At 57.1% G+C, this 22,893-nt stretch overlaps 1 protein-coding gene and 1 long non-coding RNA gene across 4 annotated transcripts in view; both read right to left on the bottom strand.

Annotated features, from left to right (window-relative positions):
- IL16 (interleukin 16) overlaps positions 1 to 5,901 on the bottom strand; it is a 94,537-nt gene extending 88,636 nt beyond the window's left edge. Inside the window, exon 1 of one of the 3 annotated variants that reach the window (XM_040493482.1) lies at positions 5,542 to 5,901. In XM_040493482.1, the coding sequence (XP_040349416.1) occupies positions 5,542 to 5,581 (40 nt within the window). In that variant the 5' untranslated portion in view covers positions 5,582 to 5,901. The remainder of the gene's footprint in view (positions 1 to 5,541) is intronic. The other 2 variants (XM_040493488.1, XM_040493487.1) reach the window with 2 other exon arrangements.
- A 6,191-nt stretch (positions 5,902 to 12,092) lies between these two features.
- Positions 12,093 to 14,524, bottom strand: LOC121042298 (uncharacterized). The gene is made up of 2 exons (XR_005796089.1): positions 13,873 to 14,524; positions 12,093 to 13,637 (listed from the first exon to the last, which is right to left on the bottom strand). It is a non-coding gene; the product is annotated as an uncharacterized LOC121042298 (long non-coding RNA).
- Positions 14,525 to 22,893: the final 8,369 nt, after the last annotated feature.

The following is a 22,893-nucleotide window of genomic DNA, read 5'->3' as shown; positions in this document are numbered from 1 at the left end:
AAAAAAAAAAATTAAAAAAATAAAATAAAAAAAAATAAAAGGAAAGGAGTTTATTGGGGCGCCTGGTGGCGCAGTCAGTTGAGCTTCCCACTTCCGCTCAGGTCATGATCTCACGGTTTTTGAGTTCGAGCCCCGAGTTCGACAGCTCAGAGCCTGGAGCCTGACTCGGATTCTGTGTTTCCCTCTCTCTGCCCCTCCCCTGCTCTCACTCTGTCTCTCTCAAAAATAAATATTAAAAAAAATTTTTTAGGGGCGCCTGGGTGGCGCAGTCGGTTAAGCGTCCGACTTCAGCCAGGTCACGATCTCGCGGTCCGGGAGTTCGAGCCCCGCGTCGGGCTCTGGGCTGATGGCTCAGAGCCTGGAGCCTGTTTCCGATTCTGTGTCTCCCTCTCTCTCTGCCCCTCCACCGTGCATGCTCTGTCTCTCTCTGTCCCAAAAATAAATAAAACGTTGAAAAAAAAATTAAAAAAAAAAAAAAAGACTTAAAGAAGAAACGTGCTCACCGCCAGACGGGTGGTGCGGGTTCAGCAAAGAGCATCACTGCCTTCCCCCACCCCAGGCCACCTCAGTGCCCCAGCGCCATCCGCAAGGCCAAGGACCCGAGGGCCGGGGCAGGACGAAGCAGGCACTGTTAAATTTAGCAACACACGATAGATTATTGGTAACAGCGGAACCCAACTGAGAAGGGGCTTGTGGGGGGGGGGGGGGGGTGAGCTTCCTGCTTTCTGGGGTGGATGTGTCTCGTTGTGCTGAGAGTCGGCCTCGCACAGGTATGTCCATTTCTGAAAATTAATTCAAGGGTGTACTTCCTGTACACACATTTCAGCGTATGTACATTTTACCTCAGAGGAGAATAAACAAATACTGCGCTCAGATTAATTTACGTACGTGCTGAAGTGTTTAGAAGTGAAGGGTCGTGATGCCTAAAACTTATTTGGAAATTATGGCGCACCCGGGTGGCTCAGTGGGTTAAGCGTCCGACTTGGGCTCAGGTCCTGACCTCACGGTTCGTGGGTTCGAGCCCCGCGTCGGGCTCTGTGCCGACGGCTCGGAGCCTGGAGCCCGCTTCAGAGTCTGTGTCTCCCTCTCTCTGCCCTTCCCCTGCTTGTGCTCTGTCTCTCTCTGTCTCTCAAAAATAAATAAACACTAAAAAAAAAAAAAAAAACGTTGCTCAAGGGGCACCTGGGTGGCTCAGTCGGTTAAGCAGCTGACTCTCGGTTTCAGCTCAGGTCACGATCTTAACGTTCGTGAGTTCAAACCCCGCGCAGGGCTCTGTGCTGACAGCTCGGAGCCTGGAACCTGCTTCGGATTCTGTGTCTCCCTCTCTCTCTGCCCCTCCCCTGCTTGTGCTCTGTCTCTCTCTCTCTCTCTCACACAAATAAACAAACATAAAAGAAACTTATTTGGAAATGCATCCAAAAAGTAAGATGGGCGTATGGACAGACAGACGGATGGAGGGATGGATGGACATGCGTTAAGGCAAATAGAGTAAAATGTCACTTTGGAATTTAAAAGCGGGGTATGCTCATTGAGCACAATTCTTTCCACTTTTCTGTACGTTTGAACAGGTCTCATCATCCTGCTTTGGAAGAAATACACTGGAAAGCAGGCTGGAGAATCAGTAATTTGGGGGACGGTTAAATCCGTTGTGGCACAGCCATCTGATGTGGGTTTCTGAGGCCCTCAGGCGGGGGTTCTGCTCCCCTTGCGGGAACCGACAAGCCCCACGGTCAAGTGGAATCATGCGCACGTGTGAGGGTCACCCTTGGTCTTGCTCAGTCACAGTGCAGCGTCGAAAACCTCGGGCTCTTGGATGAAACAGACCTGCCTGGGTTCAACTCTGCCTTGCCGCTCACTGTGGGGACAAGCCCCCCACCCCCGGGGCCTCACTTCTGTTCTCCTGCAAAGTAAAGACAACCGTGTTTGCCTCCCAGGGCTGTGCAAGCCGGCCACCAGGGGTGGGGAACGTGGTGACTGTCTGATGCTCACAGAGGAGGGTCTCGAGGCCTTGCCCTCCAGCAAAAGCTTGTATTCCCTGAGCTAACAAGTCCCCTTGAGCAGTTTTCTTAAACCCTGCAAAGAGCACAGACGGGCGGAGGTACACTAAAGACGCTCACGGGGGCGCCTGGTGGCTCAGTCGGCTGAGCGTCTGACTCTTGGTTTCAGCTCAGGTCATACTTCCGGGGTCGTGGGTGGAGTCCCGTGTCAGGCCCCCGCCCCCGCGCTGAGCGTAGAGCCTGCTAGACATTCTCGTTCTCTCCTTCTGCCCCTCCCCGACTCACGCGTGCTCTCTCTCCCTCTCTCTAAACTTTAAAAAAGAAAAATTTAAAAAAAAAAAATTTTTTTTAATGTTTATTTATTTTTGAGACAGAGAGAGACAGAGCATGAACGGGGGAGGGGCAGAGAGAGAGAGGGAGACACAGAATCGGAAGCAGGCTCCGGGCTCCGAGCTGTCAGCACGGAGGCCGACGCGGGGCTCGAACTCACAGATCGTGAGATCACGACCTGAGCCGAAGTCGGACGCTGCACCGACTGAGCCACCCAGGCGCCCCGAAAAAAAATTTTTTTAATGCTTACAGTGGCTCATTAGCTGGTGAGATTTGTGACAGTTCTCCCTCATCTCTGCCCTCCGAGGTTCTGTTCCCTTTACCCACAGCTTGCTTCCCCCTGCCCCCACGTAACCGCCCCCCCCCGTTCAGAGCTCGGCTCGAACAGCCCCGCCTCAGGGGAGCCCCCCGACCCACCCGCTAGGTCAGTTCCCCGTCAGAGCACCCAAGACGCCCGGCACCCCGTGTCAGATTTACACACGTGTGTCGTTCATCTTGCGTGTCCCACTCCGTCCCCGGAGCCCAGCCCGGTGCCTAGAATGCTCTAAATAAATGGCTGAAAATGAGTTCCAAGTGTTCGAGAAAGTGACTTCATTCTTTGCGGATTGAAAAATAAGTAGAAAATGGGTGGTGGGGCGAGGCGGGCAATAAAACAGACCCAGTACCTCCGCGTGGTCCTGGGCAGCCCCATGCAGCTCTTAACCGCCAAAGGAGTATGGCGACCCTTCACGTGGTTCTACTGTTTCCTCGGGAGAAACGCCAGCTTGCCGGGGAGAAGGAGCACAGACCCCCGCTCCCCACGCTCCAGCCCTACGCAGAGCTGCCCTCTGCGTCTCCAAGGCCCAGCCCTCCTGCTGACGGCTGGCCACGGGGAGTCCCGAGGGCAACCGGGCAATTGGGGCTCCATTTCCAGCAGGAGTCGTCGAGGCGCCTGGGGAGGACGTCACGTGACCTACCGTTGGGGATCCAAGCGGCCACGAGGTCACACGCTCAGAACGTGCACGTGTGAAACGGCACAGTTGGGAGTCTTCCTCGAGGCCGACGCTGCTCCGTCAGTCCCTCTGCCGTCTACACGGGGACAAGCGACCCCACCGTGGGAAGGGGCTTTCCCGGGTCACGCTACAGTGTAAGGGTTTAACTGGACAGAGCCTGATGCATTTAATCCCCAGTTATCCTATAGCAGAACTCAAGAGAAAAGGGGACTTAATCATCACTATTTTTTTGTTTGTTTGTTTGTTTTAACGTTTCTTTTTGAGAGAGAGAAAGAGAGACAGAGCGTGAGCAGGGGAGGGGCAGAGAGTGAGGGAGACACAGAATCGGAAGCAGGCTCCAGGCTCCGAGCTGTCAGCACAGAGCCCGACATGGGGCTCAAAGTCATGAACTGCGAATTCATGACCTGAGCTGAAGTTGGACGCTCAACCGACCGAGCCACCCAGGCGCCCCTAATCATCACTATGAAGTGATGTTGTAGGCTGTGCCCCAGAGAAGCGCCCAGACCCAGGACCGAGGCACTCCTTCCCACAGCTGAAGAAGGGTCACCCCCGTGATGGTCATAGCTGAGTCTCTCTCCAAGAACTATCCTTTGCTGAAGACAGCCGCCTCATCCAAGGTCGTACCCTGGCCGTAGAGTGGCCCGGAGGCAATGATGGGTCATCGCGGGAGTACAGAACCCGTGGGATCCGGTGGATCACCATGCCTTCCACCCCCCAGCTTTCCTTCTGGCCAGTTCTGCCTCCCTTACCCCTCACAGGTGGTGTCCCCAAGCACACTCCCCAATGACCTTCCTACGCAAATCTCTGTTTTCTTACCGGGACACCCAAGCAAACAAGGCGATGCAGGAAGTGGCAAGACGTCCCCAGAAATAAAATGGTTTCACCAAATTGTGAGCACCTACTGAATACCAGGTCAAGCCCAGCTCTTGAAGACTCCCCAGTAAGTGCATCCATATGGTCCACAGCCAAAGGGAGACATTCTGAGGGCTCGGCCCACTTGCTGTAAGAGAGGGAAGGCATGGCGGCCTGGCCCTCGAGCGCTCCCTTTATCCCCAAGCCCTGGGTGCTCTGTGAGGGCTCCCGTGTCACAATAGGGCAGGAGCCTGCATCCAGACGCTCCCGCGTTCCGGGCATCACGCATATGATGCTCAGGCCATTTCACAGGCGTTATCTCCTTTATTGCTTCTGTAGTCCTGTGAGGTAGGAATCCATGGCCCTCGTTTCGCAGGGGAGGAAACCGAGCCTTGGAAAGGTTACACACCCTGCCCCCAGTCAACTAGCCTGTTCACCTCAGCGCCAAGACCGCACCCCAGGTGGCTGGACCCCACAGCCCGGCTCTTGGTCCCTACGTGCCACTGCCTCTCTTCAGACCCCAGCGACGCTTGAGTGAAACCTCACCAAGGGAGCCCAGGGCTCCAGCCGTAGCTTCCATATCTTCCTGGAGCCGGAACAGTCAGAGTGTGCCTTTGACTTGCCTCATTCCCCTTTTTAAAGAAAACCATGTGTTTACTCTCCGATGCCAAAGTTACAACAGAACTGAAGTTTTGCCAGTGTTGACTTTAAAAGTTGAGCAGAGGGGTTCAAATCCTTTCCCTTGGTGCCTGTTTATTCATGTTTCCAGAGCAAACGGAGGTGGTCAAAGAAACCATCTATCGGATCTATACCTGCAGCAACGCAGGGAATCTGGCCAGGGTGCTCAGGCCCCTCCCAGCCTCACCTCTCCCCTCCCCGCGCCCAGCCCTGCAAGACTCAGAGGGGCCCCTGCTCCGCTCCTCCAGAGACACCCAGGAGCTCCCCCTTCTGTTCCGTTTCCTGCTAGGACCAGAGCTCAGCGGGTGGGGACCTGGACTGCTCCGATGCCCCTGCTCCCTGAGGGTTGCCAGCAACGCTCACAGAGGAAGTGAGGGCACCAGTCAGGGCTCCCTCTCCTCTTCTGGGGGGGGGGGGGGCAGGGGCGCTGCGATACCCTCGCCCCTCTCCTCTCTGCCCAGCAGACTACTGAGCATCCAGCCGGCTCTGCAAAGACAACGCGGACAGACGGGGATGTGTCCTGCTCCACACACGTGCACGCGCGCGCGCGCACACACACACACACACACACACACACACACAATACGGCGTAACCAAAATCATGCTCAGCGGACCCCTCCCTGAGGATGTCAGGAGAGTCAACCCCTCCGTATCCAGCTCCCCGGGACCCCCTGAGAAGAAGCTGCACTTACCGGTCTCCCGGCGGGGGAAGATTCTCTTCTGCAAACTCATGCCGCGGGGCTTCGAGGAGGAGGCTGAGCCGGGAAAAGTCCCCGGGAGCCCGAGAGCCCCAGCCCGCTCAGCTCACTCGACAAGCCCCGGGGATCACCGGCAGCTTCTGGGCGGGGAGTATTTGAACAGGAGTTAGAAGTACGAAGTAAGTCGTCGTTAGAGCTGTTTCTCCCCCCCGGCAGGGAGGGAGGGAGAGAAGCCCTTTCCAGCTGCCAGCAAATCTTGAGCGTCTCAGAACGGTTGCTTCCCACCCCTGCCCTTCTTGCGAAGCAACTGTGCATGAAGGCGATGTTATTTCACTGGATCGAGCCCTCAGATCATAAGCCTTTTCCTGTACCACAAACAGAAATGTAAAACCTCAAACTTTCCTTTGGACTCAGACTCTGCTGGGAGAGGACTGAACACAACCCTCTCTGAGGTCGAACGTATGGAAAATGTGCTAAACTGTTTAGATCATCCCAAGGGCTAGACTGCTCCCCACTACAAGCTCCCCTCCCCCCGGACTTTTTTTTGTCGTTGTTTTTAATGAGTTCTGGTGTGTTTATGTAATTGCAAGGGACAAACACAACACCTAAAATCTCTGCCCAAAGTTGAAGTGATTCATTTTCTCCTTCACACACACCACACACAAACACAGCGCCTGTTTAATCCAAGTGAAAACGCCTTTCATAAAATCTGCAAAGGGCTGGGGCAGAGCGGCTGCTGGTGAATGCAGCCTGTGTCCCCAGAAGGGCAGTTGGGCTCCGGGGAAGGTGGAGGCTGACTTTAATCAGGACAAACAGAAGGCGCTCTGACTCCCGCCCATGCCGGGACAAGCAGGGATAAAAGAAAAGTGGGCGCGAGCCCCGGCTGAGCGGGCTGTAAAATCTGTTCCGCCGACTGTACCCAATTCCCCCTGCTTGTCTTCTCATACCAGGAGATTTTATTTTTAGACTTGGACAAGATGTACTATTATTTTAAGTGACCAACTTGATTGCTGGGTTATATAAATCCTTGGATTCCCCCACCGAAAAGACCAAAAGAATATACAATAAGTAGGCAAACAGTCAGAGCTGGAAACTGGGGGAGAATGTGACCATTTTGGAGACGCCGCAACGGATGACAGGACCGAAAGGCAACCCTGTTCCATCCGATAGAGAGAAAACCTCACCAGGAAGCAAGTGGCACAGACCGCGGTCCGGTCCAGGGGTGACCCACCCCTGCCAGGACCCCCCACTAGACCAGAGTCAGTGCCACCACCACTCAGGATCTTGAAGAATCAAAGCCTGCTGAGTGAGCATCACTCTGCTCGAACCACTTCCGGGTCACTGCGGTCCCTCTGCAGACACGCACGCCCCGCACACACCCGAAAAAACCGTTTCTCAGGCCCGTGCTGCAAGGTTGACGGAAGAACCTTTGCTATCAGCACCTAGAGCGGGAACAGCTCCCTGAGAGTCGTCCCCATCCTGGGCTGGGGGTTGGGATCCAGAGCTGGCACTTTGCCACCGCCAGGACTATCTTGCTCCGAATAACCGAGTGACCGCCCGGGGCCGTGACCCTCGGCCGCCAGCAGCACGGGGGCCAGGACCCTGGCCTTCGTCCTAGCGGGACCCGCCGTGGCAACGATGAGAGACGGGGCCAGGTAAACGCAGAACGCTTTGCGGAAATCAAAACGGTGTGATAAGTGCAGCGCGCTGTCACGGAAAGACATCTGCGCCACGTTACCGAGGGAACAAATTGGTTACAAATTGCAGAGTGATCGGTAGGATCTATATGCTTGAAGGAAGATTAAATTCGGGGAGTCGAATTGAGGGTGTTAGGGTGTTTTCCTCTACGAACTTGCCAATGTCCGTGGTGATTTCCCCACAATGTAGGCGGTAGAAATAGCTTTGCATTCATACCATCTAGAGGATGATAGAAAAAAAAAATTTTTAATCGAAAAGAATTTTTTTTTTTTTTTCAGTTGAGTCACTGGCTTTAGAACTCCTAAGTAGATTTGGTGAAGTCGACAGCAAGGACGATCATTTCGGAAGTCATGGCTTTTGATCATAGGAATTCAGCCTTTGACAAAGGGATTTTTATTTGGTGTGGTAGGCGGGATATGGGCCGCTACGGAAAGGTCCGAGGCCCGTACCGGGAATCTCTGGGCAGGTATGTCGTATTAGGACATGACGGGGAAGTTAAGGCTGCAGACGGAACAGACCTTGCTAATCAGCAGACGTTAAGATCAAGGGATCGTCCCAGATTATCCAGGTGGGCGCCAGGAAATCACAGGGGAGGCGGAAGAGGGGGTCCGAGCCCACGAAGTTGCATCCCCAGCTGTGATGACAGAGGAAGGGGCCACGAGCCACGGACACAGGTGGCCTCCAGAAGCTGGAGAAGGAAGGCGATGGGGCCTCCCCTCCCGTCTCCAGATGGAAACGCAGCCCCGCCCGCACTTTGGCCTCAGCTCCGGTGAGACGCTTTTGCATGCCTGACCCCAAGGACAAGATCATCACGCTTCTGTGCTGTTGTAAGCCACTGTCTCTGTGGTGATTTCTTACAGCAGCAACAGGAGACCAACACGTTTGAGTTTGTTCTTATTTTGTGTGTTTCCTCGAGGCCAAAAGCTTGCTTTCGACCACTGGCAGCAAAGCCCAACATTTATCAAAGCACAACATTTATCCCGTCAACTCACAGGTCCAGGAAGAGCGTGTGATGAAAAAAGAACGGTTGTCGTCCTATCCGAAGGGAGATAGGGGGATCTCCCTATGCCCAAGTGGGGGGAAGTCTGGGGCTCGAGGGCCGTGTGTTGGGGGCCTGGCAAGGAGCCCCCATTCTGTTCCTTGCTGGCTGACAGGAAGACGCCAGGGCAGGACGCACAGGGGACAATAGAGGACACACATCCTGCCTGAGATGCATGCCCAGTGGACATGTCCTCCCATGGAGGGAGTGTGGCTGCAAGTTCCTGGTGCTTGACAAGGTACCCAGGGTGGCCTGAGCGTGCCAGCTCAGCTGGGGAGCTCCAGACAGGTGGATGCGGAGGGAAGAGAGTGAGCTGTGTGGCCTTGAGAAGCACATACCCGGTGCCCCGCACAAGGAGAGGCTGGCAGGCTCCATCCGCGGAGAGGCGCGCCCCCCCCCCCACCTCATGTCACTCAGCAACCCCGTGGGGGACATCGGAAGTCACGGAGTAGGTCCCAGAGGGGACTGAGTGGCATCAGGGGTGAATCAGGAATGACTAAACTCACTTTGCATTGGCGAAGTCAATATTCCATCACCTGCAGAAGTGAGGGGTTACGAGTAAATTCAGTTACAGAGAAACAGGAAAAGGCTGGATGTTTATACGTCACTTTTTTTTTTTCTGTAAATAGCCTATCAGCTACATGTCAAGATGTGAACAGAAGTTATCTCTGGCCAGCGGGATTAGGAGCACTTTTTATTTCTTTCAGTCTGTATTTCCTAGTTTGCTTTTTCCCCCCCTAAAAAGAACAAGTTTATTTCTTAGCAAAACCAGGGGGCGATATCCTTACAGGAAGCCCTATTTGTTGAGTGACTTCCTCAGCCAGTCCTCATGGCTCTAAGATGACCTTGGGGTCAGCTTTCTGCCCCGATGACCAGTTTTCATCTTATTCTGTGTCCCTGGGGGCTCCGTGGAAAGCTCGAGAGGCTGCATAGGGAGCAGCCGGGGGCCGTGGCCTCTGAGGTTAACATTTCCAAAGTGTGCGGCAGGGGAGAAGCTAAGACCCCCACAGGGGGGCCCTGACCCTGGTCCCTGGGGGCGGGGGGGTCCGTCCACCACCAGCCCCACCGGGAAGCCCCCAAGCCTCCAGACTTCCTCACACGGCAACGTGTGCTCAGAAGGTGCCCGAGCCACGAGAACGAGGGGGGCTACACGGCACAGTTTCAGTTAGAACCACAGATGGTGAGAGAGGAGAGGGGATGTCGGGGGTGGAGGGGGGGTGTCTCACATCTGGGGCGGGGCCTTCTCTGTGTCCTCGGTTCTTTCCATATAGTCACCTCCCGTGAACAAAGTCACCTCCTTGGCCCTGCTCCCCGCTATGGGGGGACTGAGGGAGTCTCTGTTTGTCACACGACGTCTGGTCTACGGCCGTACCACCCTCAATGCACCTGACAAGGTCTGCAACAAAGAACGGGGGTCCCGTCTCTCACTTGTCAAACCACCCGGGGGGAGAGGTGACCTCAACCGCCTGCGTTCCGACCCTCTGTCCTCTCTCAGCCTCTGCCTCTGCTCTGGCCAGCAGAGCTGGGGTCGTAGGAGGGGGAAATGTGTGACACTCCCACCTCTGCAGGCCCTCTGGGGTGTGCCCGCTTCAGAGGATTGGATCCCCTTCCTTGGCTGGTCCTGTGACCCCAGCCCCTCAGAGGTGTAGACACAGACTATAAAGGGGGCCCTACCCGGTCCTGAGCCAATCCTGCCCAGACGGCCAAGCGAGAGTGGCTGGTGAGCCCCCCGGTGACGCTCACTGTGGTGGGCGTACTCAGGGCCTGCCCTGCCCCCTGGGAGCCCTGGGCCTCCTGCCCGCGGGTGTCAGTCCGGTCCGGAAAGCCTGCCTCCTGCTTCCACAGACTGGCCTGTCCCCTCCCTGTGGGACCTGCCCTGAACACTCCCTCGGGTTCTCGCCCACCGGGCCATGCGGCCTGCCCCGCTCCTCTCTTCCAACCCACATGCCACCCGCTTCCTGCACGGGCACCTTCCGGGGCCACGGCCCCATCACAACCAGCTCCTCAGCTCCCCGCGACACTATCCACTCCCACTGCTCCCTGGAGCCGGGTCCCCAGCAAACTGGGACCACTTCTTCCCACTTCCCTCTTCCCTCCAAGTCCCCCACTGACTGTGTCACATCCCGGGGGGCTCAGTCAGTCGAGCGTCCGACTTCATTCAGGTCATGATCTCGAGGTTTGTGGGTTCGAGCCCCGCGTCGGGCTCTGTGCTGGGAGCCTGGAGCCTGCTTCAGATTCTGTGTGTCTCTCTCTCTGCCCCTCCCCTGCTCATGATCTCTCTCTGTGTCTCTCTCTCTCTCTCAAAAATAAATAAACATGAAAACAAAATTAAAAACAAATAAGGCACCGAGCCTTGCCTACCAGCCTCACCCCGACACCACAGACCTCCCGGGCTCTGCTTCTTGGCCCTCCAGCAGTGCCCCCAGGAGCACGTGGCCTGCTGTGTCCCCCCAGGAGCTCGGCATTCCCTCCCCCACGTCCTCACAGACGGTGCGGCCACACTGTGTAGAGGGACATGGGACCGCCTGCACGACAGTGACCCCAAGGGCGCCTGGACTGGCTCGGTGAAAGCCAGCAAACTCTTTTTTCAGTCTAATGTGTAATTATTCACCCGAACGCCTTCATCCCCGGGGACGGTAACTGTGCCCAAGGATGAAACGTCTCTGTCAAGCATCCCGTTCATTTCGAAATGTTCACTGGCTTTGAAATTTACTTTTGTACTCAGAAAATTCTAGAGACAGGCTAATATACCACTTTAGGGCATTTATAGTTTTTGGACATCTATTTTAGGGACAAAATGAGCCTCCTGTACCGTTCAGAGAAGGACAAAAGACCCGCTGATTCTTCAGCCTGGAGCTTTGGGGCTCCCAAATACCAAGAGCAAGTCCCGAAGTCCTGTCAGGTCATCTGCCGCAGCTCCGGAAACCACACAGCCCGCTTCACTGTTAACCACAGGACGTGATGGCCGACTCCCCATTCTACAGGTGTGGAAATGAAGGCCTCAGAGAGGCGGGCGGGGGGCCTGCTGGGGTCCCAGAGGTAGGACACGTTGGGGGCAACACACCCATCATTCTTCGGTAAAGACCAAAAAAGTGCCTGTCCGGTTCTCAATCACGAACGAATGGGCAGAGGACTTGCTCCTGGGCCCCCAGACGGGAACCCACTCTAAGCCCGAGAGAACACGCCGGAGGGACGAGGGACGAGCTAAGCTGTGTGGCTTGCTAACTTCTAGGAGGACCAGATCCCCGTTTCTCAGACATCTACATGGAACGTTAGCAGATAAAACGACGACGGTGGACGGGAAGTTGGTCTGGCTGAGGACCAGACGGCTAGGCTGCATCTCTGGCCCCAGCCCCGCCCCTTACCACTCCTCAGCAGCCCCCCACCCCGAGGTCAGCTGAGCACGTCTGCAAACCTCTGTCCTAAAGCGCCCATCTCATCCACGCGTGGGACTCCGAGGCGGGAGGGAAAATGACGCGTCCAAAGACGAACGATCACGGCGACGGCCAGGGTTGTAAAGACCACCCATCCCGACCAGTCCTCTGTCCCCAAGACCCCTTTCTACCACCCTTGGTGACCACTCTGCCGCGCGCTAACATCAGAGAGGGAAGCCCAACGATGCCCCGGCCGGTCTGCTTTGTTCACGGTCTCCCCACGCAGGGACACATCCCGGGACGTCGCGGAGACGGGCAGGACCCTGCTTCGTCAAGCCTTCACACGCTCTGTGCTTTTGAAAGCACATCCCGAAGTATCTCCCCATCTCTTACATTTTTAATTTATCCTGAAATATTTTCTGCAGGCCCAGAGGTATACAAGCTTCCCTTTATTCTGGAAGACATCTATTGTTTTAATGTAAAAGCTTTGCCGTGTGTGTGTGTGTGTGTGTGTGTGTGCACGCACATGATACACATTATAATCATTTTATCATTATCTGTCTGTGGCCATCACTAAGTTGGCCATGTGTGAGCCCCCAGGAGCAACCCAGAAGCAAGTGTAGGTCACAGGGAAGAAAGTCACAATACTGTCTGGCACCAGGACGTCCGTGGAAGGTGACAGGGTCTTCCCCACCAGACCCCTGCACCAAGCCGGGCACAGCACGTACCAGCAGCCGTCTCTCCCCTTCTCCCGGGTCTGACCCGAGTCGTCTCCTGCAGGACAGGAACTGCACTCGTGAGGCCATTCTCAGGACCCGAGCTCTGCCCCTGCGGTCCCACGTCACTCTTTTCCCCAACCTCTTCCCGGCTCCAGACTGACCACTGATGGCCCGAACTCAGCGACCCTCGGAAATCAGGGCTTCCCCCAACGGACGACACAGCTGGTCTTCTCTCTTTCCAGGTAGGAAGCATTCTTCCTCCGCTCTGGAGGGGGAGGCCTTGGATTCTAGACACACTTGTCGGCCACAGTGATTGAGTCCATATGATGGCGGGATCGTCTACACCGGGCCCGGACCGCGCGAGATGGAGGGGTGATAGACAAGTAGTTGTAATGAACGATGGTGGTGGTGGTGACGGCAGTGACAGTTACTTAGTGCCGAGTATCCGCTCTGTGCCAATCACTCCTGACCCTCACCTGTCTTCATTAAGCCCACGTGGTCAGCACCACGCGGCAGAATGCGTCCCTCGAGGCTCGGCTATGTCCTCCAACTTGGACCGGAAGGCAGGGAAGGAACAGACAAGTTATCAGCAGGTACCGGTGGCCGCTCTCTGGCTGGCTGACCGACCGTGGAGGGGCGCCCAGGCCATCTGTTGTAGCACAGGGAGCCAGAAGGACAGTGACTCCAGTCCCAGCCCGTGCAGGGGCACGGGAAGCATAGGGGACCGCAGAGAGGGGACGGGCACAGGAATGACCCGGGAGCCTGAACCGGCACCAAAGCGGCACGGTAAGCCCTGGGCTCTCACGTCCTCACGCTCCCTTGCTAGGATGCGCAGGGAAGGAACCGCCACCCAGAGGATCCGGTCGGTTCAGCGCCTCAAGTCAGTTTAGTCCTAAAGGGAGAGAATCCTCCGTGGGCCCAGCCAGGGTCGCCCGGGGGAGGCAGAGGCTCGGGGGGAGCGCTGAGATGGAGTTTGGACAGAGAATGTCAAGCCGGGGACACAGGACGATGTGTGAGGCCCCCCCTCTCCAAGGGCAACTTCTCGTACTTGCATGGATGCCAACCCGAAAGAGGCCACCGGTGCCCCCGGGCCAGGTCTCCTCTCCAAGGTGATTGGAGCCAAAGGCCAGAGCTCAGTTCTCAAGGAAGGCCCAAGAGTCGAGTCGTAAAGCCCAGGGCCGGCGTCCCCGACACCTGTGTCTCCTCCTTCTGTCCTTGGCCTCCGCGAGGACCCCACCTGCAGCTGACATTCATTCTGCCCTGCTGACGAACAGAGGACGGCCTCACATCTGGGCTCCTTGCCACGGCCCCCCATTGCCATTCCCACCGCTGCCCACGCTTTCACGGCCCTTCCCCCGCACTCGCTTCCGGAAGGCCTGAGCCTCCACCTTGGGTCACTGGCCCCTGCTCCAGGCTGCTGCACCACAGGCAGAACTCCCCGCTCACCTAATAGGCAGATAGGGCCCAGAGAGGTCGCTACAGCCCTACATCATACCAGCAGAAGGCCTGAGACCACGCTGGTAACAGATGTCACAGAGTCAAGGCTCAGATGCTCTCCAGGGTGTCCTCGTTTCTTGAACACATCGAATCTCCATTCTATAATCAGAAAGGACAATTTTCACCTCTTCCCAAGATGCATTCAGCAGACAGCCACTGAACAGCAGCCGGGCTGCGTCCTCAGGAGTTTTTGAAGGGAGAATGATGGGGCAGGGAGGGGTCAGAGGCGGCCACGTTGTCGTGGAGTGGGGTTTAGGATACGTCTTTCCCTGGGAGATTTGGGAGCACAGAAGCAGGCACAGACCCCACACCGTCAGGTCAGAGGAGCCCTGGGCTCGTGGGTTGATTCTGAAGGTCAGAAGAGCTGGAAGGCGGGCCTGTCTGAACCAAGGGACTGAGTGCACCGCGGAACGGGGCTGGAAACAGGATGCCTTCAGGAGGCACCAGTCGATACGTGGAGATCGTATCTGAGACCCCCGGTGCTTTCCCTCCCGACACCATCACTGTGCTCCCGATCACCCAGCTGAGCACCCGCAACTAACCCCGACTCTTGCTTTTCCTTATTTCTACTTTTTTTTATTTCTAATTTTTTTAACGTGTATTCATTTTCGAGAGACAGAGAAACAGAGCATGAGCGGGGGAGGAACAGAGAGAGAGAGAGAGAGAGACACGGAATCCAAAGCAGGCTCCGGGCTCCAAGCTGTCAGCACAGAGCCCGACGCGGGGCTCGAACCCACGAACCGCGAGATGGTGACCTGAGCCGAAGTCGGACGCTTCACCGATGGAGCCCCCCGGGGTGCCCCACCTTAATTCTACTTTTAAGTCAAGTCTCGCCAGTGTGTGTTCTGAACAGCTCTCAGGCACAGTGACTTCTCTCGGTTCCCTTTGCCGCTTCCTGGTTGAGGCTCCCCTACCATGGGGCCAGGGTACCCCCAGAGTCTCCTGGCTTCCCTACCTCCCTCTGCCCCAAGTATATCCTCCCCCACAGACACAGAAACTCAACCTTTACACCGTGTACGTAACACTCCTCCGAGAGTCCACATAAGCTACCCGATAAAACCCAAACCTATGAACCGGGGACGTAAGACCTCCGTTCTCGGGCCCCTGTGCCCCCTGCAGCCCCACTAGATACCCCTGCCCAGGCCCGCTCCCCCGAGCATACTACTCCTCACCTCCAGGATGTTGCACGGCTCCCTCCCCTCCACCCCACCCAGTTTCTTTACCTCATCCTTTCACCCACCACCTGGGCATCACCTTTCTAAATCCCCCCTTGGAACCCCTGGTCCCCCCCCCCCACACCCCGCCGCCCCACCAGTGTGATCTGGGCCGCGTGAGACCCGCTGTGCACTCCCAATGCCGTGCTCCCCGTGTCCTGTAATCATTGGCCTCCATATCCACCCACCCCACCGGGTTGTCAGTATGTTGAGGGCAAGAACTAGGTGTTCTTCCCCTCTGTGTCCCCGTACCTAACTCAGTGGCTGGCACACAGTGAGAACTCAGACTTCTCTGAACGAATTAAATAGTGGGGCCGGTGGCTGAACGATCGGTGCTTCCAGTTGCGAAAATAGCGAGCGCAGGGGAGCAGCTGGAATGAGGTCAGTTTGCATGAGGGGGTTTGGAGCTTCCGGGGGAGCGCAGAGGGGAGAGGTGTCTGGTGGGCACGTGGACGCAGGGACTGGAGGTCAGGAGCGAGACGGGGGCTGGGGGACAGCCATCCGACCATCATCAGTGTATAGACGGCAGTCAAAGCCAAGGGCTCAGGTGGAAAATAACCTAGAAATTCCACCACAGGGGCGGGGGAGCCGTGGAATGGACGAGACACACAACAGCAAGGCAGGAAAGACACTGAAGAAAGAGATAGAAACATTTTAGAAGTTCCAGCACAGAAGCCAAGGGGAAGGGAGGGTCCATTCTGCATCTTACTTAATCTTCACTGGCTTTGGGTCCGAACAAACAAACCCCGGGAACCTCTGGCAAATTCACTTGGCCTCCCTTCTTTCCCGGAGGCCCCTGGAGTTGACCAGCTGCCATTTCTAGGGTGCTAAGGAGGGGACCTGGGGGGGGGGGGGGGGACGGCAGATGGACACAAACGGACTGAAGATCGGGTCAGCCATTCAAACGATTTCCCAAAACCTAGCGCTAACTTGTGCAGCCCACAGTCCATTTCCCATAAGCTGAAATCCCCGTTCAACTTGAGCGGAAATATAATCCATGTGTTCATGATTCATTTGCACTTTATGTAACCAAATGTTGGGCTGTCGCCGCTTGATGTCCAAGAGACCATGTGGAGACTCTTTGCAGCCAGAAGTCATGCGTTGCCAAGGGACGAGATGGGGACGGGGTTTGGCCCGCCTCGTCCGTGATCGAAGGCCACCGGCAAGGGATGAATCGGTGTGGTGCGAAGGCGGAGACATCCAATCCGCCAGCTGTGACATCGGATCCACGTTCTGTGTCCCGGCCGCAGGCGTCTGATCTAAACAAGCCACATCAACGAGCAGGCAATGGCCGGAGACAGGTCTTCCTTATATAACTATTTGGCTACTGTTGCACAGTTAGATCCTTCCCAGCTTTGACATTATAAATAAAGCTAGAACAAAAATCGTCACCCATCCAGTGTTGCCCACATCCCCTGCTTCCCTAGAGTGAGTTTCCAGAAATAGAATTACTGGGTCAAAGGGGATACACAGGTTGTTAAGTTGCGTATCAGAAGAACTACATCGGGGCGCCTGGGTGGCCTCAGTTGGTTAACTGGCCAACTCTTGATTTCAGCTCAGGTCATGATCTCATGGTTCGTGAGTTCGAGCCCCATGTCGGGCTCTGTGCTCACTGTGTGGAGCCTGCTTCAGATCCTGTCTCCCTCCTTCTGGACCTCTCCCGCTCATCCATTCTCTCTCTCTCTCTCTCTCTCAAAAATAAACAGACATTTAAAAAATTGAAAAACTACATTAAATTCCTCTTTTACCGGCAGTGAATGAACTTGTCTTTCTCACCATACCTTCCCAAGCACGGTACATAATCAATGAAATAACTCCGGGAAATACAAGGAAGCTATTAAAAGTCGCCTTTTCAAAGACCATTTTACACGGGACAGGAGCTATTAATGACAGATATAAAACTGTGTCATTGAATACCAATTGTCTACAAGTATAAACTCAATTTTATTTGAATTATGACGTGGGTGAGATGTACTCTCTACCAGTCAGAATGGCAATTTTGGAGAGAAATTAATCCTCAAATCTAAGCACGTAACCCCAAAGAAGTTTCTTCCTCATCCCCACAGAGTCTGATGTATGTCAGGCTCCTCTTCAAGGCAGCACGTAGGGCACCAGACCGTCCCTTTCCTGTGCCCCCACCATCACGACGTGTCCCCTCCAGAGCTCCATGACGGGGACGAGACAGCATGGGGGACCAGACAGGGGCCTTTCAGTGTCTCAGGTTGAAGTGATGCGTGTCATTTCTACTCGTGACTTACCGTCTACACCGCCCCCCCCCCCAACCAGGCCCAACCTCAAGGCAGCTAGAAAGAGCACATGATATTCAGTGAGCACCCAATGTCCCCGTGTCGGGTCACCAACCCCCCCTTTCTGCCCTCTTCTCCCCACAAACAAAACACGACAACTCCGTGGACGACAACCCACGGTCCCATCCAACCTCAGCGCCCGGCTCGGGAGATCAGAATCTCCGGCCGATGCGTCAGGTCGACTGCGGCTCCTCCTGGTCCAGAGGCCTATCTTTCTAGAACGAGCATCAGCAGGCTTCTCCTTACAGGGCCAGAGAGTCAGTATGTCAGGCTTGTGGGCCGAAAGGTCTCTGCTGTAGACACTCAGGCCTGTCCCACACACCCGGTACTCAGTGATGCTTCAGGGGCACAGCAATATCCAGAAAGGGTCCCTTTCAGAGCAGAGAAACCTAGGAGACCCCCAGCAATCACTGGTCCACAGAAATTCTGAAATCCTACCGGGCGGCCGCTGGGAAGCCTTCCAACCTGAGGACGGAGAATGTTCCGGGATTAGCCCTTCATTCTGCTTTGGGGAGGGCACTGCCTTATTCACTGCTCTCCAAGGACACATTCTGGAAGGTTCTTCCTCTTCCTCTGCTCCCTCGGCCTCATCCGAGGCGGGCTTTGGAAAGCACGTCCCCCACGGGGGCCGCAAAGACGCCCCAGCCTGCGCGCTGCCCGTGCACGGCGGGGGTCTCGGGGCAGCTAGAGAGTTAACGGTCTCCAAGAATCGCAGGCTTTTGTAAGGAAGGATCTTTCTTTCTGGCAGTACAACTCTGAAACTCAGTGGTAGTTTCAAGTCCAGGAACCACACCCAATGTTCTTGGTTCCCAGATCGGCCTTATTCCTTCATTCCCGGCCCCTAAGCCTCTTCCCTCCGTGCGTGCGAGAGTGGCTGCTTTAAGGCAATAGGGAGGGAAGGGGAGGGAGAGTTTCAACAGGTGTTAGAGCCTCACCCTTAATCTGAGCTCCGCCCTGGTTCCGACTGGGCACCACCCGGGGTACCGCACCCTCAGTCTGACCTTTCCCTTTGGACCCTCAAGGTCTCGCCTCATCCAGTTTCTGACTTTATGGCCGAGAGGCAGTTAGTTTTTTCCGATTTCCTTCATTCCCTCGCATTGCTGTGGGAAATTAGTCCCTTGGGGAGGCCACGTCTCCCCAGTCGCACCTTGTTAAGTGGCCAGGGACAACCGGCTGGGACTAGCGGACCCCGTCCCAACCCAACCTCCTCCCCTGAATCTGCGAGCCCATCGGGAGCCCAGGCGCCTTCCAGGTCACCGCAGGCGACCGGTCTCACCGGCATCTGACCACCGCGGGCCGGGGCCGCCGGTCCCCTCGCGCGTGGAGGGCCACGTGTCTCTGGATCTTGTTACGACAGCATCTCGGTTCCGCTACTGATGGCTTTCTTGCTTTCCTTTTTTTTTTTTTTTTTTTAATGTTTATTTATTTTTGAGACAGAGAGACAGAGGGAGTGTGAGCGGGGGAGGGGCAGAGAGAGAGGGAGACACGGAATCCGAAGCACAGAGCCCGACGCGGGCAAAGGAGGGAAAACTGCAGCCCACGCTTCTGGTCCCAGAGGACAATGGACGTGAGGGGAGACGGGCCAGGAAAGGGGGGAGGGGGCTGACAGGTTGGGCTTGAGGTGTGAGGGAAGATGAGGAAAGGAATTTTGCCCGGTTCGCGCGGGACTCCTCCCGCGTCTGGCCATCGGGAAGTCACCGTCTGCACGGCCCGGAGGGAACAGCACCAGTGTGAACGGGAGCTGCCTCCGGACTAGGGACATGGTCCTCGAGCTTAGTGGTAATGAGCTGTTTCCCATTCCCTTGTGCTACGCCACCCAGAAGTTCCAATGTCCTGGGGCGCCCGGGGGGCTCAGTCGGTCGAGCGGCCGACTTCGGCTCAGGTCACGATTCCACGGTTCATGGGTTCGAGCCCCGCGTCGGGCTCTGTGCTGATGGCTCGGAGTCTGGAGCCTGCTTTGGATTCTGTGTCTCCCTCTCTCTGCCCCTCCTCCACTCACACTCTGTCTCTCTCGCGCTCTCTCTCTCTCTTGATCTGTCTCTCAAAAATAGATAAACGTTAAAAAATATTTTTTTAATTAAAAAAAAAAGAAAGTTCCAATGTCTGGAAAAGGACAAGCAGAAGTTGGCTGGTAGCCTGTACCTGAAGATGTCAGGACAGCCACAGCTCTGTAGAGATCTGAGCTGACGCCGGGCCAGCCAGCAAGGACCGTGACGTCCTGACCAGGCCAGCAGAGACACCAGGACACCAGATCACTAATCACTGTGGCCTCACACTCCCATCGCCCATATCCGCAGGATGTCGGCGGGGAGGGGGGCGTCACCCCTCATCGGTCGCCAGCCCAGGAGGACCAGGTCCCCGGGGTAGGGCTCAGCGACGATCTAACAGGGCAGCTCGCCGAGGCAAGGACATCCAGTCACACCCTCTTGGTCCCTGCTGTCAGGCACACCTGGGGAGCCCCCTTGCACCCCAGATGCCCTCGCGGGGGTAGGGAAAGACGGTGGGGGCAAACCAGAGATCAACAATTTTACCAAAGGGGACTTTGAATCGTTGCGTTAGAATAAGAATCCAGGGTTGGAGGCCAACTGACGAGCCCCTTCCTTGCCAGCCCTTTACGGGAAGGTAGGACTTGGTGAAGAAAATCCCAGAAGCTGTGAAGTTCTCCAAACTGTACCACCGAGGCACTGCTCTCGGAATCCCCATGGCCAGGAGCCCACGTTAAAGGTAGGCATCACAGCCGGTGGTCCGAAGGGAGCACGGAGCGAGGGGGCTGCGGGAGGAACCACTCGTGGGGAGCAAGCGTTCCCTGTTCTGTCTGGTGCACGTGCGTGGGGCCAGCACCAAGTGCAAGTCCGAAAGGAACACGCCGGCCAGGGTCCATCTGCCTGACTCTTGTGTCCCCAACGCCTGGGCCACAGCCAGGGCCTCGATGAACGAGTGAGTGAGTCAATGAACAAGCCTCAAAATGAAACCATTTCGTTGAAACAGCCGTTTCGTCCCCAACTTGCCTTTTCTTTTCTTTTTAGTATTTATTTTGAGAGAGCGTGCAAGCAGGGGAGAGGAGAGAGATGGAGAGAGAGAGAGACAGAGAATCCCAAGCAGAAGGAGGCTCCAAGCTCCGAGCTGTCAGCACAGAGCCCGATGTGGGGCTCGAACCCATGAAACGTGGGATCATGACCTGAGCTCAAGTCGGACGCGTAACCGACGGAGCCACCCAGGCGCCCACACTTCATTTTAAAGTGCCCTCCCCCGGTCCACGCTGACTTCTGCGGACATGGGACACACAGCCCCACCGTCCTGGACTCAAGGCTACTGGCCCAGCCCCGAGCCCCCGTTTCCCCTGAGTATAATCCACAAACACCGAAGAGGAGGCGGGGGGGCTGGCCCCGGCCCTCAACACCAGCCTCAGTTACAGATTGCTCCGAGGTCCTGGTGCAAGCGTCCCGCTCAGTGGGCACACCCCAGGGAGCCCTCCTGGCCCCAGATGGCGCCTGGCCAAACCCAAGGGGCTCGTTCAGCCACTCAGCAAACACGTGCTGAGCCTCAGCTAAATACCAGGCACGGGGATGCTCTCCAGGGACACCGCCGTGACGGCTCATGGTGTCCCCTCGCTAGACCGGAGAGTTACCCTGGAGTCCTGGATTGGGTGCCAGGCAGGGGAGGGGCCCCTGGGGAGGGGGGCACTGAGGAGAAAGCACCCGCCTGCTTTGACGGTAACGAGAGACAGCCACCCTGGGATAGGCCTACACTCCCAGAGTCCGAGGGACTCGAAGCATCCACGGCGGCCGGCGGGCCAGATGGAAACCACGCACGAAAACGGGGTGCGGGGTCACTTCGGCGGGGGTCCCAGAAGAGCATGCAGACCTTGGCAGGCAGAGCCCAGAAGAAAGGGGGGCTGATCGGGGGCTGAGAGTGAGCCTCGGTGGGAGGAGGGACACGTTTCCTTCAGCAGCAGCGTCCCGGTGAGTCCCCGGGAGTGGGGGGGTCCCCCAAAGGTCTCAGCAGAAACCCCAACAAGGCAGAAGGATCCAAGGCGGAGAACCCGGGAGCTGTCTCCCTGCAGTGGCTCTCAGGGAGGGACTGTCCCTCGATAAGGAGGAGGAGAGGACCCCCCCCCCCAGGGCGTCCCGCCAGCAGAGAGCGGGCAGGGATTGGGTGTGACAAGGGAAAGTAACACTGTGCCCGCCCGACTGAGTCTGCGTTCGAGTGGTCAGCGGTCGAAGGCCACGTTCCCCGCCCAAGGGAGCCTCGGAGTCTTCCCCCAGGGGACAGGAGGGAGGTAGCCCGCAGGACAGGATGAAGGGAAGGAGGAAGCCCCATGCCGGGGCTTGGGCTACGTGTGAAAGCAGAGGAGAGGCAGGTACGAGGGGCAAAGGAGAGGAAGACAGAGGCAAAGCCAGGCAGACAGGAGCGTACGTCCTGTAAGGGGGTGGGGGGGGCAGGAGACCGTGAACGGGGGGATCTGACCACAGGTCAACACCCCAACTACCCGATGGGCCTTTCCCCTCGCGGCACGGGCTGTCCCGTCCTGCCCACAGTCCCTGTGTGTCCCCACCGCGAGCACCCTGGGCTCCCTCCCCGCCTGCTGTACGCAGGGCCAGGAAAGCCGGGAAGCCGACGCCCGGAGCTGCCCTCAGTCGGTGGCAGGTGGGCGTGCGGGACCGTGCTCGCCCCCGAGGCGGGTCCCTGAGGCTCCCCCCGTCTCCCAGGTCCCTCAGTGGGAGGGAGTCCCGGTTGCCCTCCGTGTCCATCACCTGCTGAACTCAGAGGCACTCGACCCACTTTCCGCTCCCCCTGCTTCCCAGCCCCGCAGATGCACGCACGTCAGATAAATGCTCGCGCTCACATCTTTGTCACAGGCTCTGCTTCCTGAGGAACCCACACTCGGGCACGCCCCGCGCCCACGCCTGTCCTAGGAGTAGGGGTGGGGGCTCCGCGGCCCCTCCCGCCCACCCCGGCCACCCCTGTCCTCTGTCGAATGTCCCTGACATGTAGCCTTGTCCCTTCTGGGGAAGAGGGGAAGGATGTGGAGCCAAGAGGGCTGTCCCGCCTCCCTCCCAGCGCTCCCCCCAGCTCAGGGGATCCCCCCCAGCCCCCCAGCAAGCCGGGCAGCGTCCTGGTGTGGCTGCTCCCCGGCCCTGGGGCTTCAGCTCAAGGGTGGTGACGCTTCCTGCCCGTCTGCTCGGGAGCACATTCAGGAGACATGAGCAGATGCTCGGCCCGTGTTCAACCCTGCTCACGTCGGCCAACAATAACACAGCGCAGAGACGTTGCAGGGAGGGGGGAAGGGAGGAGGCTCCTGCCCAGCAGCTGGGGACAGCTTCAGGACACTCCGTGCCCACTCCCTCTGGGGGAGGGAGTGCCCGCCGAAAGGTGGGGCCGGGAGCACCCGGGGCCAGCGTTCTGGGCTGGAGCCCTGGCTCGGTCAGCCTGCTGCTCTCGGCTCCCAGACGGAGCCCGCAACCCCAGTGCCGGGCCCCCCGACGGCCCTACGGGGCC

The sequence above is a fragment of the Herpailurus yagouaroundi genome, unplaced genomic scaffold (assembly GCF_014898765.1).
Source record: "Herpailurus yagouaroundi ecotype Mexico unplaced genomic scaffold, PumYag 185, whole genome shotgun sequence".
NCBI classification, from domain to species: Eukaryota; Metazoa; Chordata; class Mammalia; order Carnivora; family Felidae; genus Herpailurus; species Herpailurus yagouaroundi.
The sequence above is the reverse complement of the archived record's forward strand: the minus strand, read 5'-3'. Positions and strand labels throughout refer to the sequence as shown.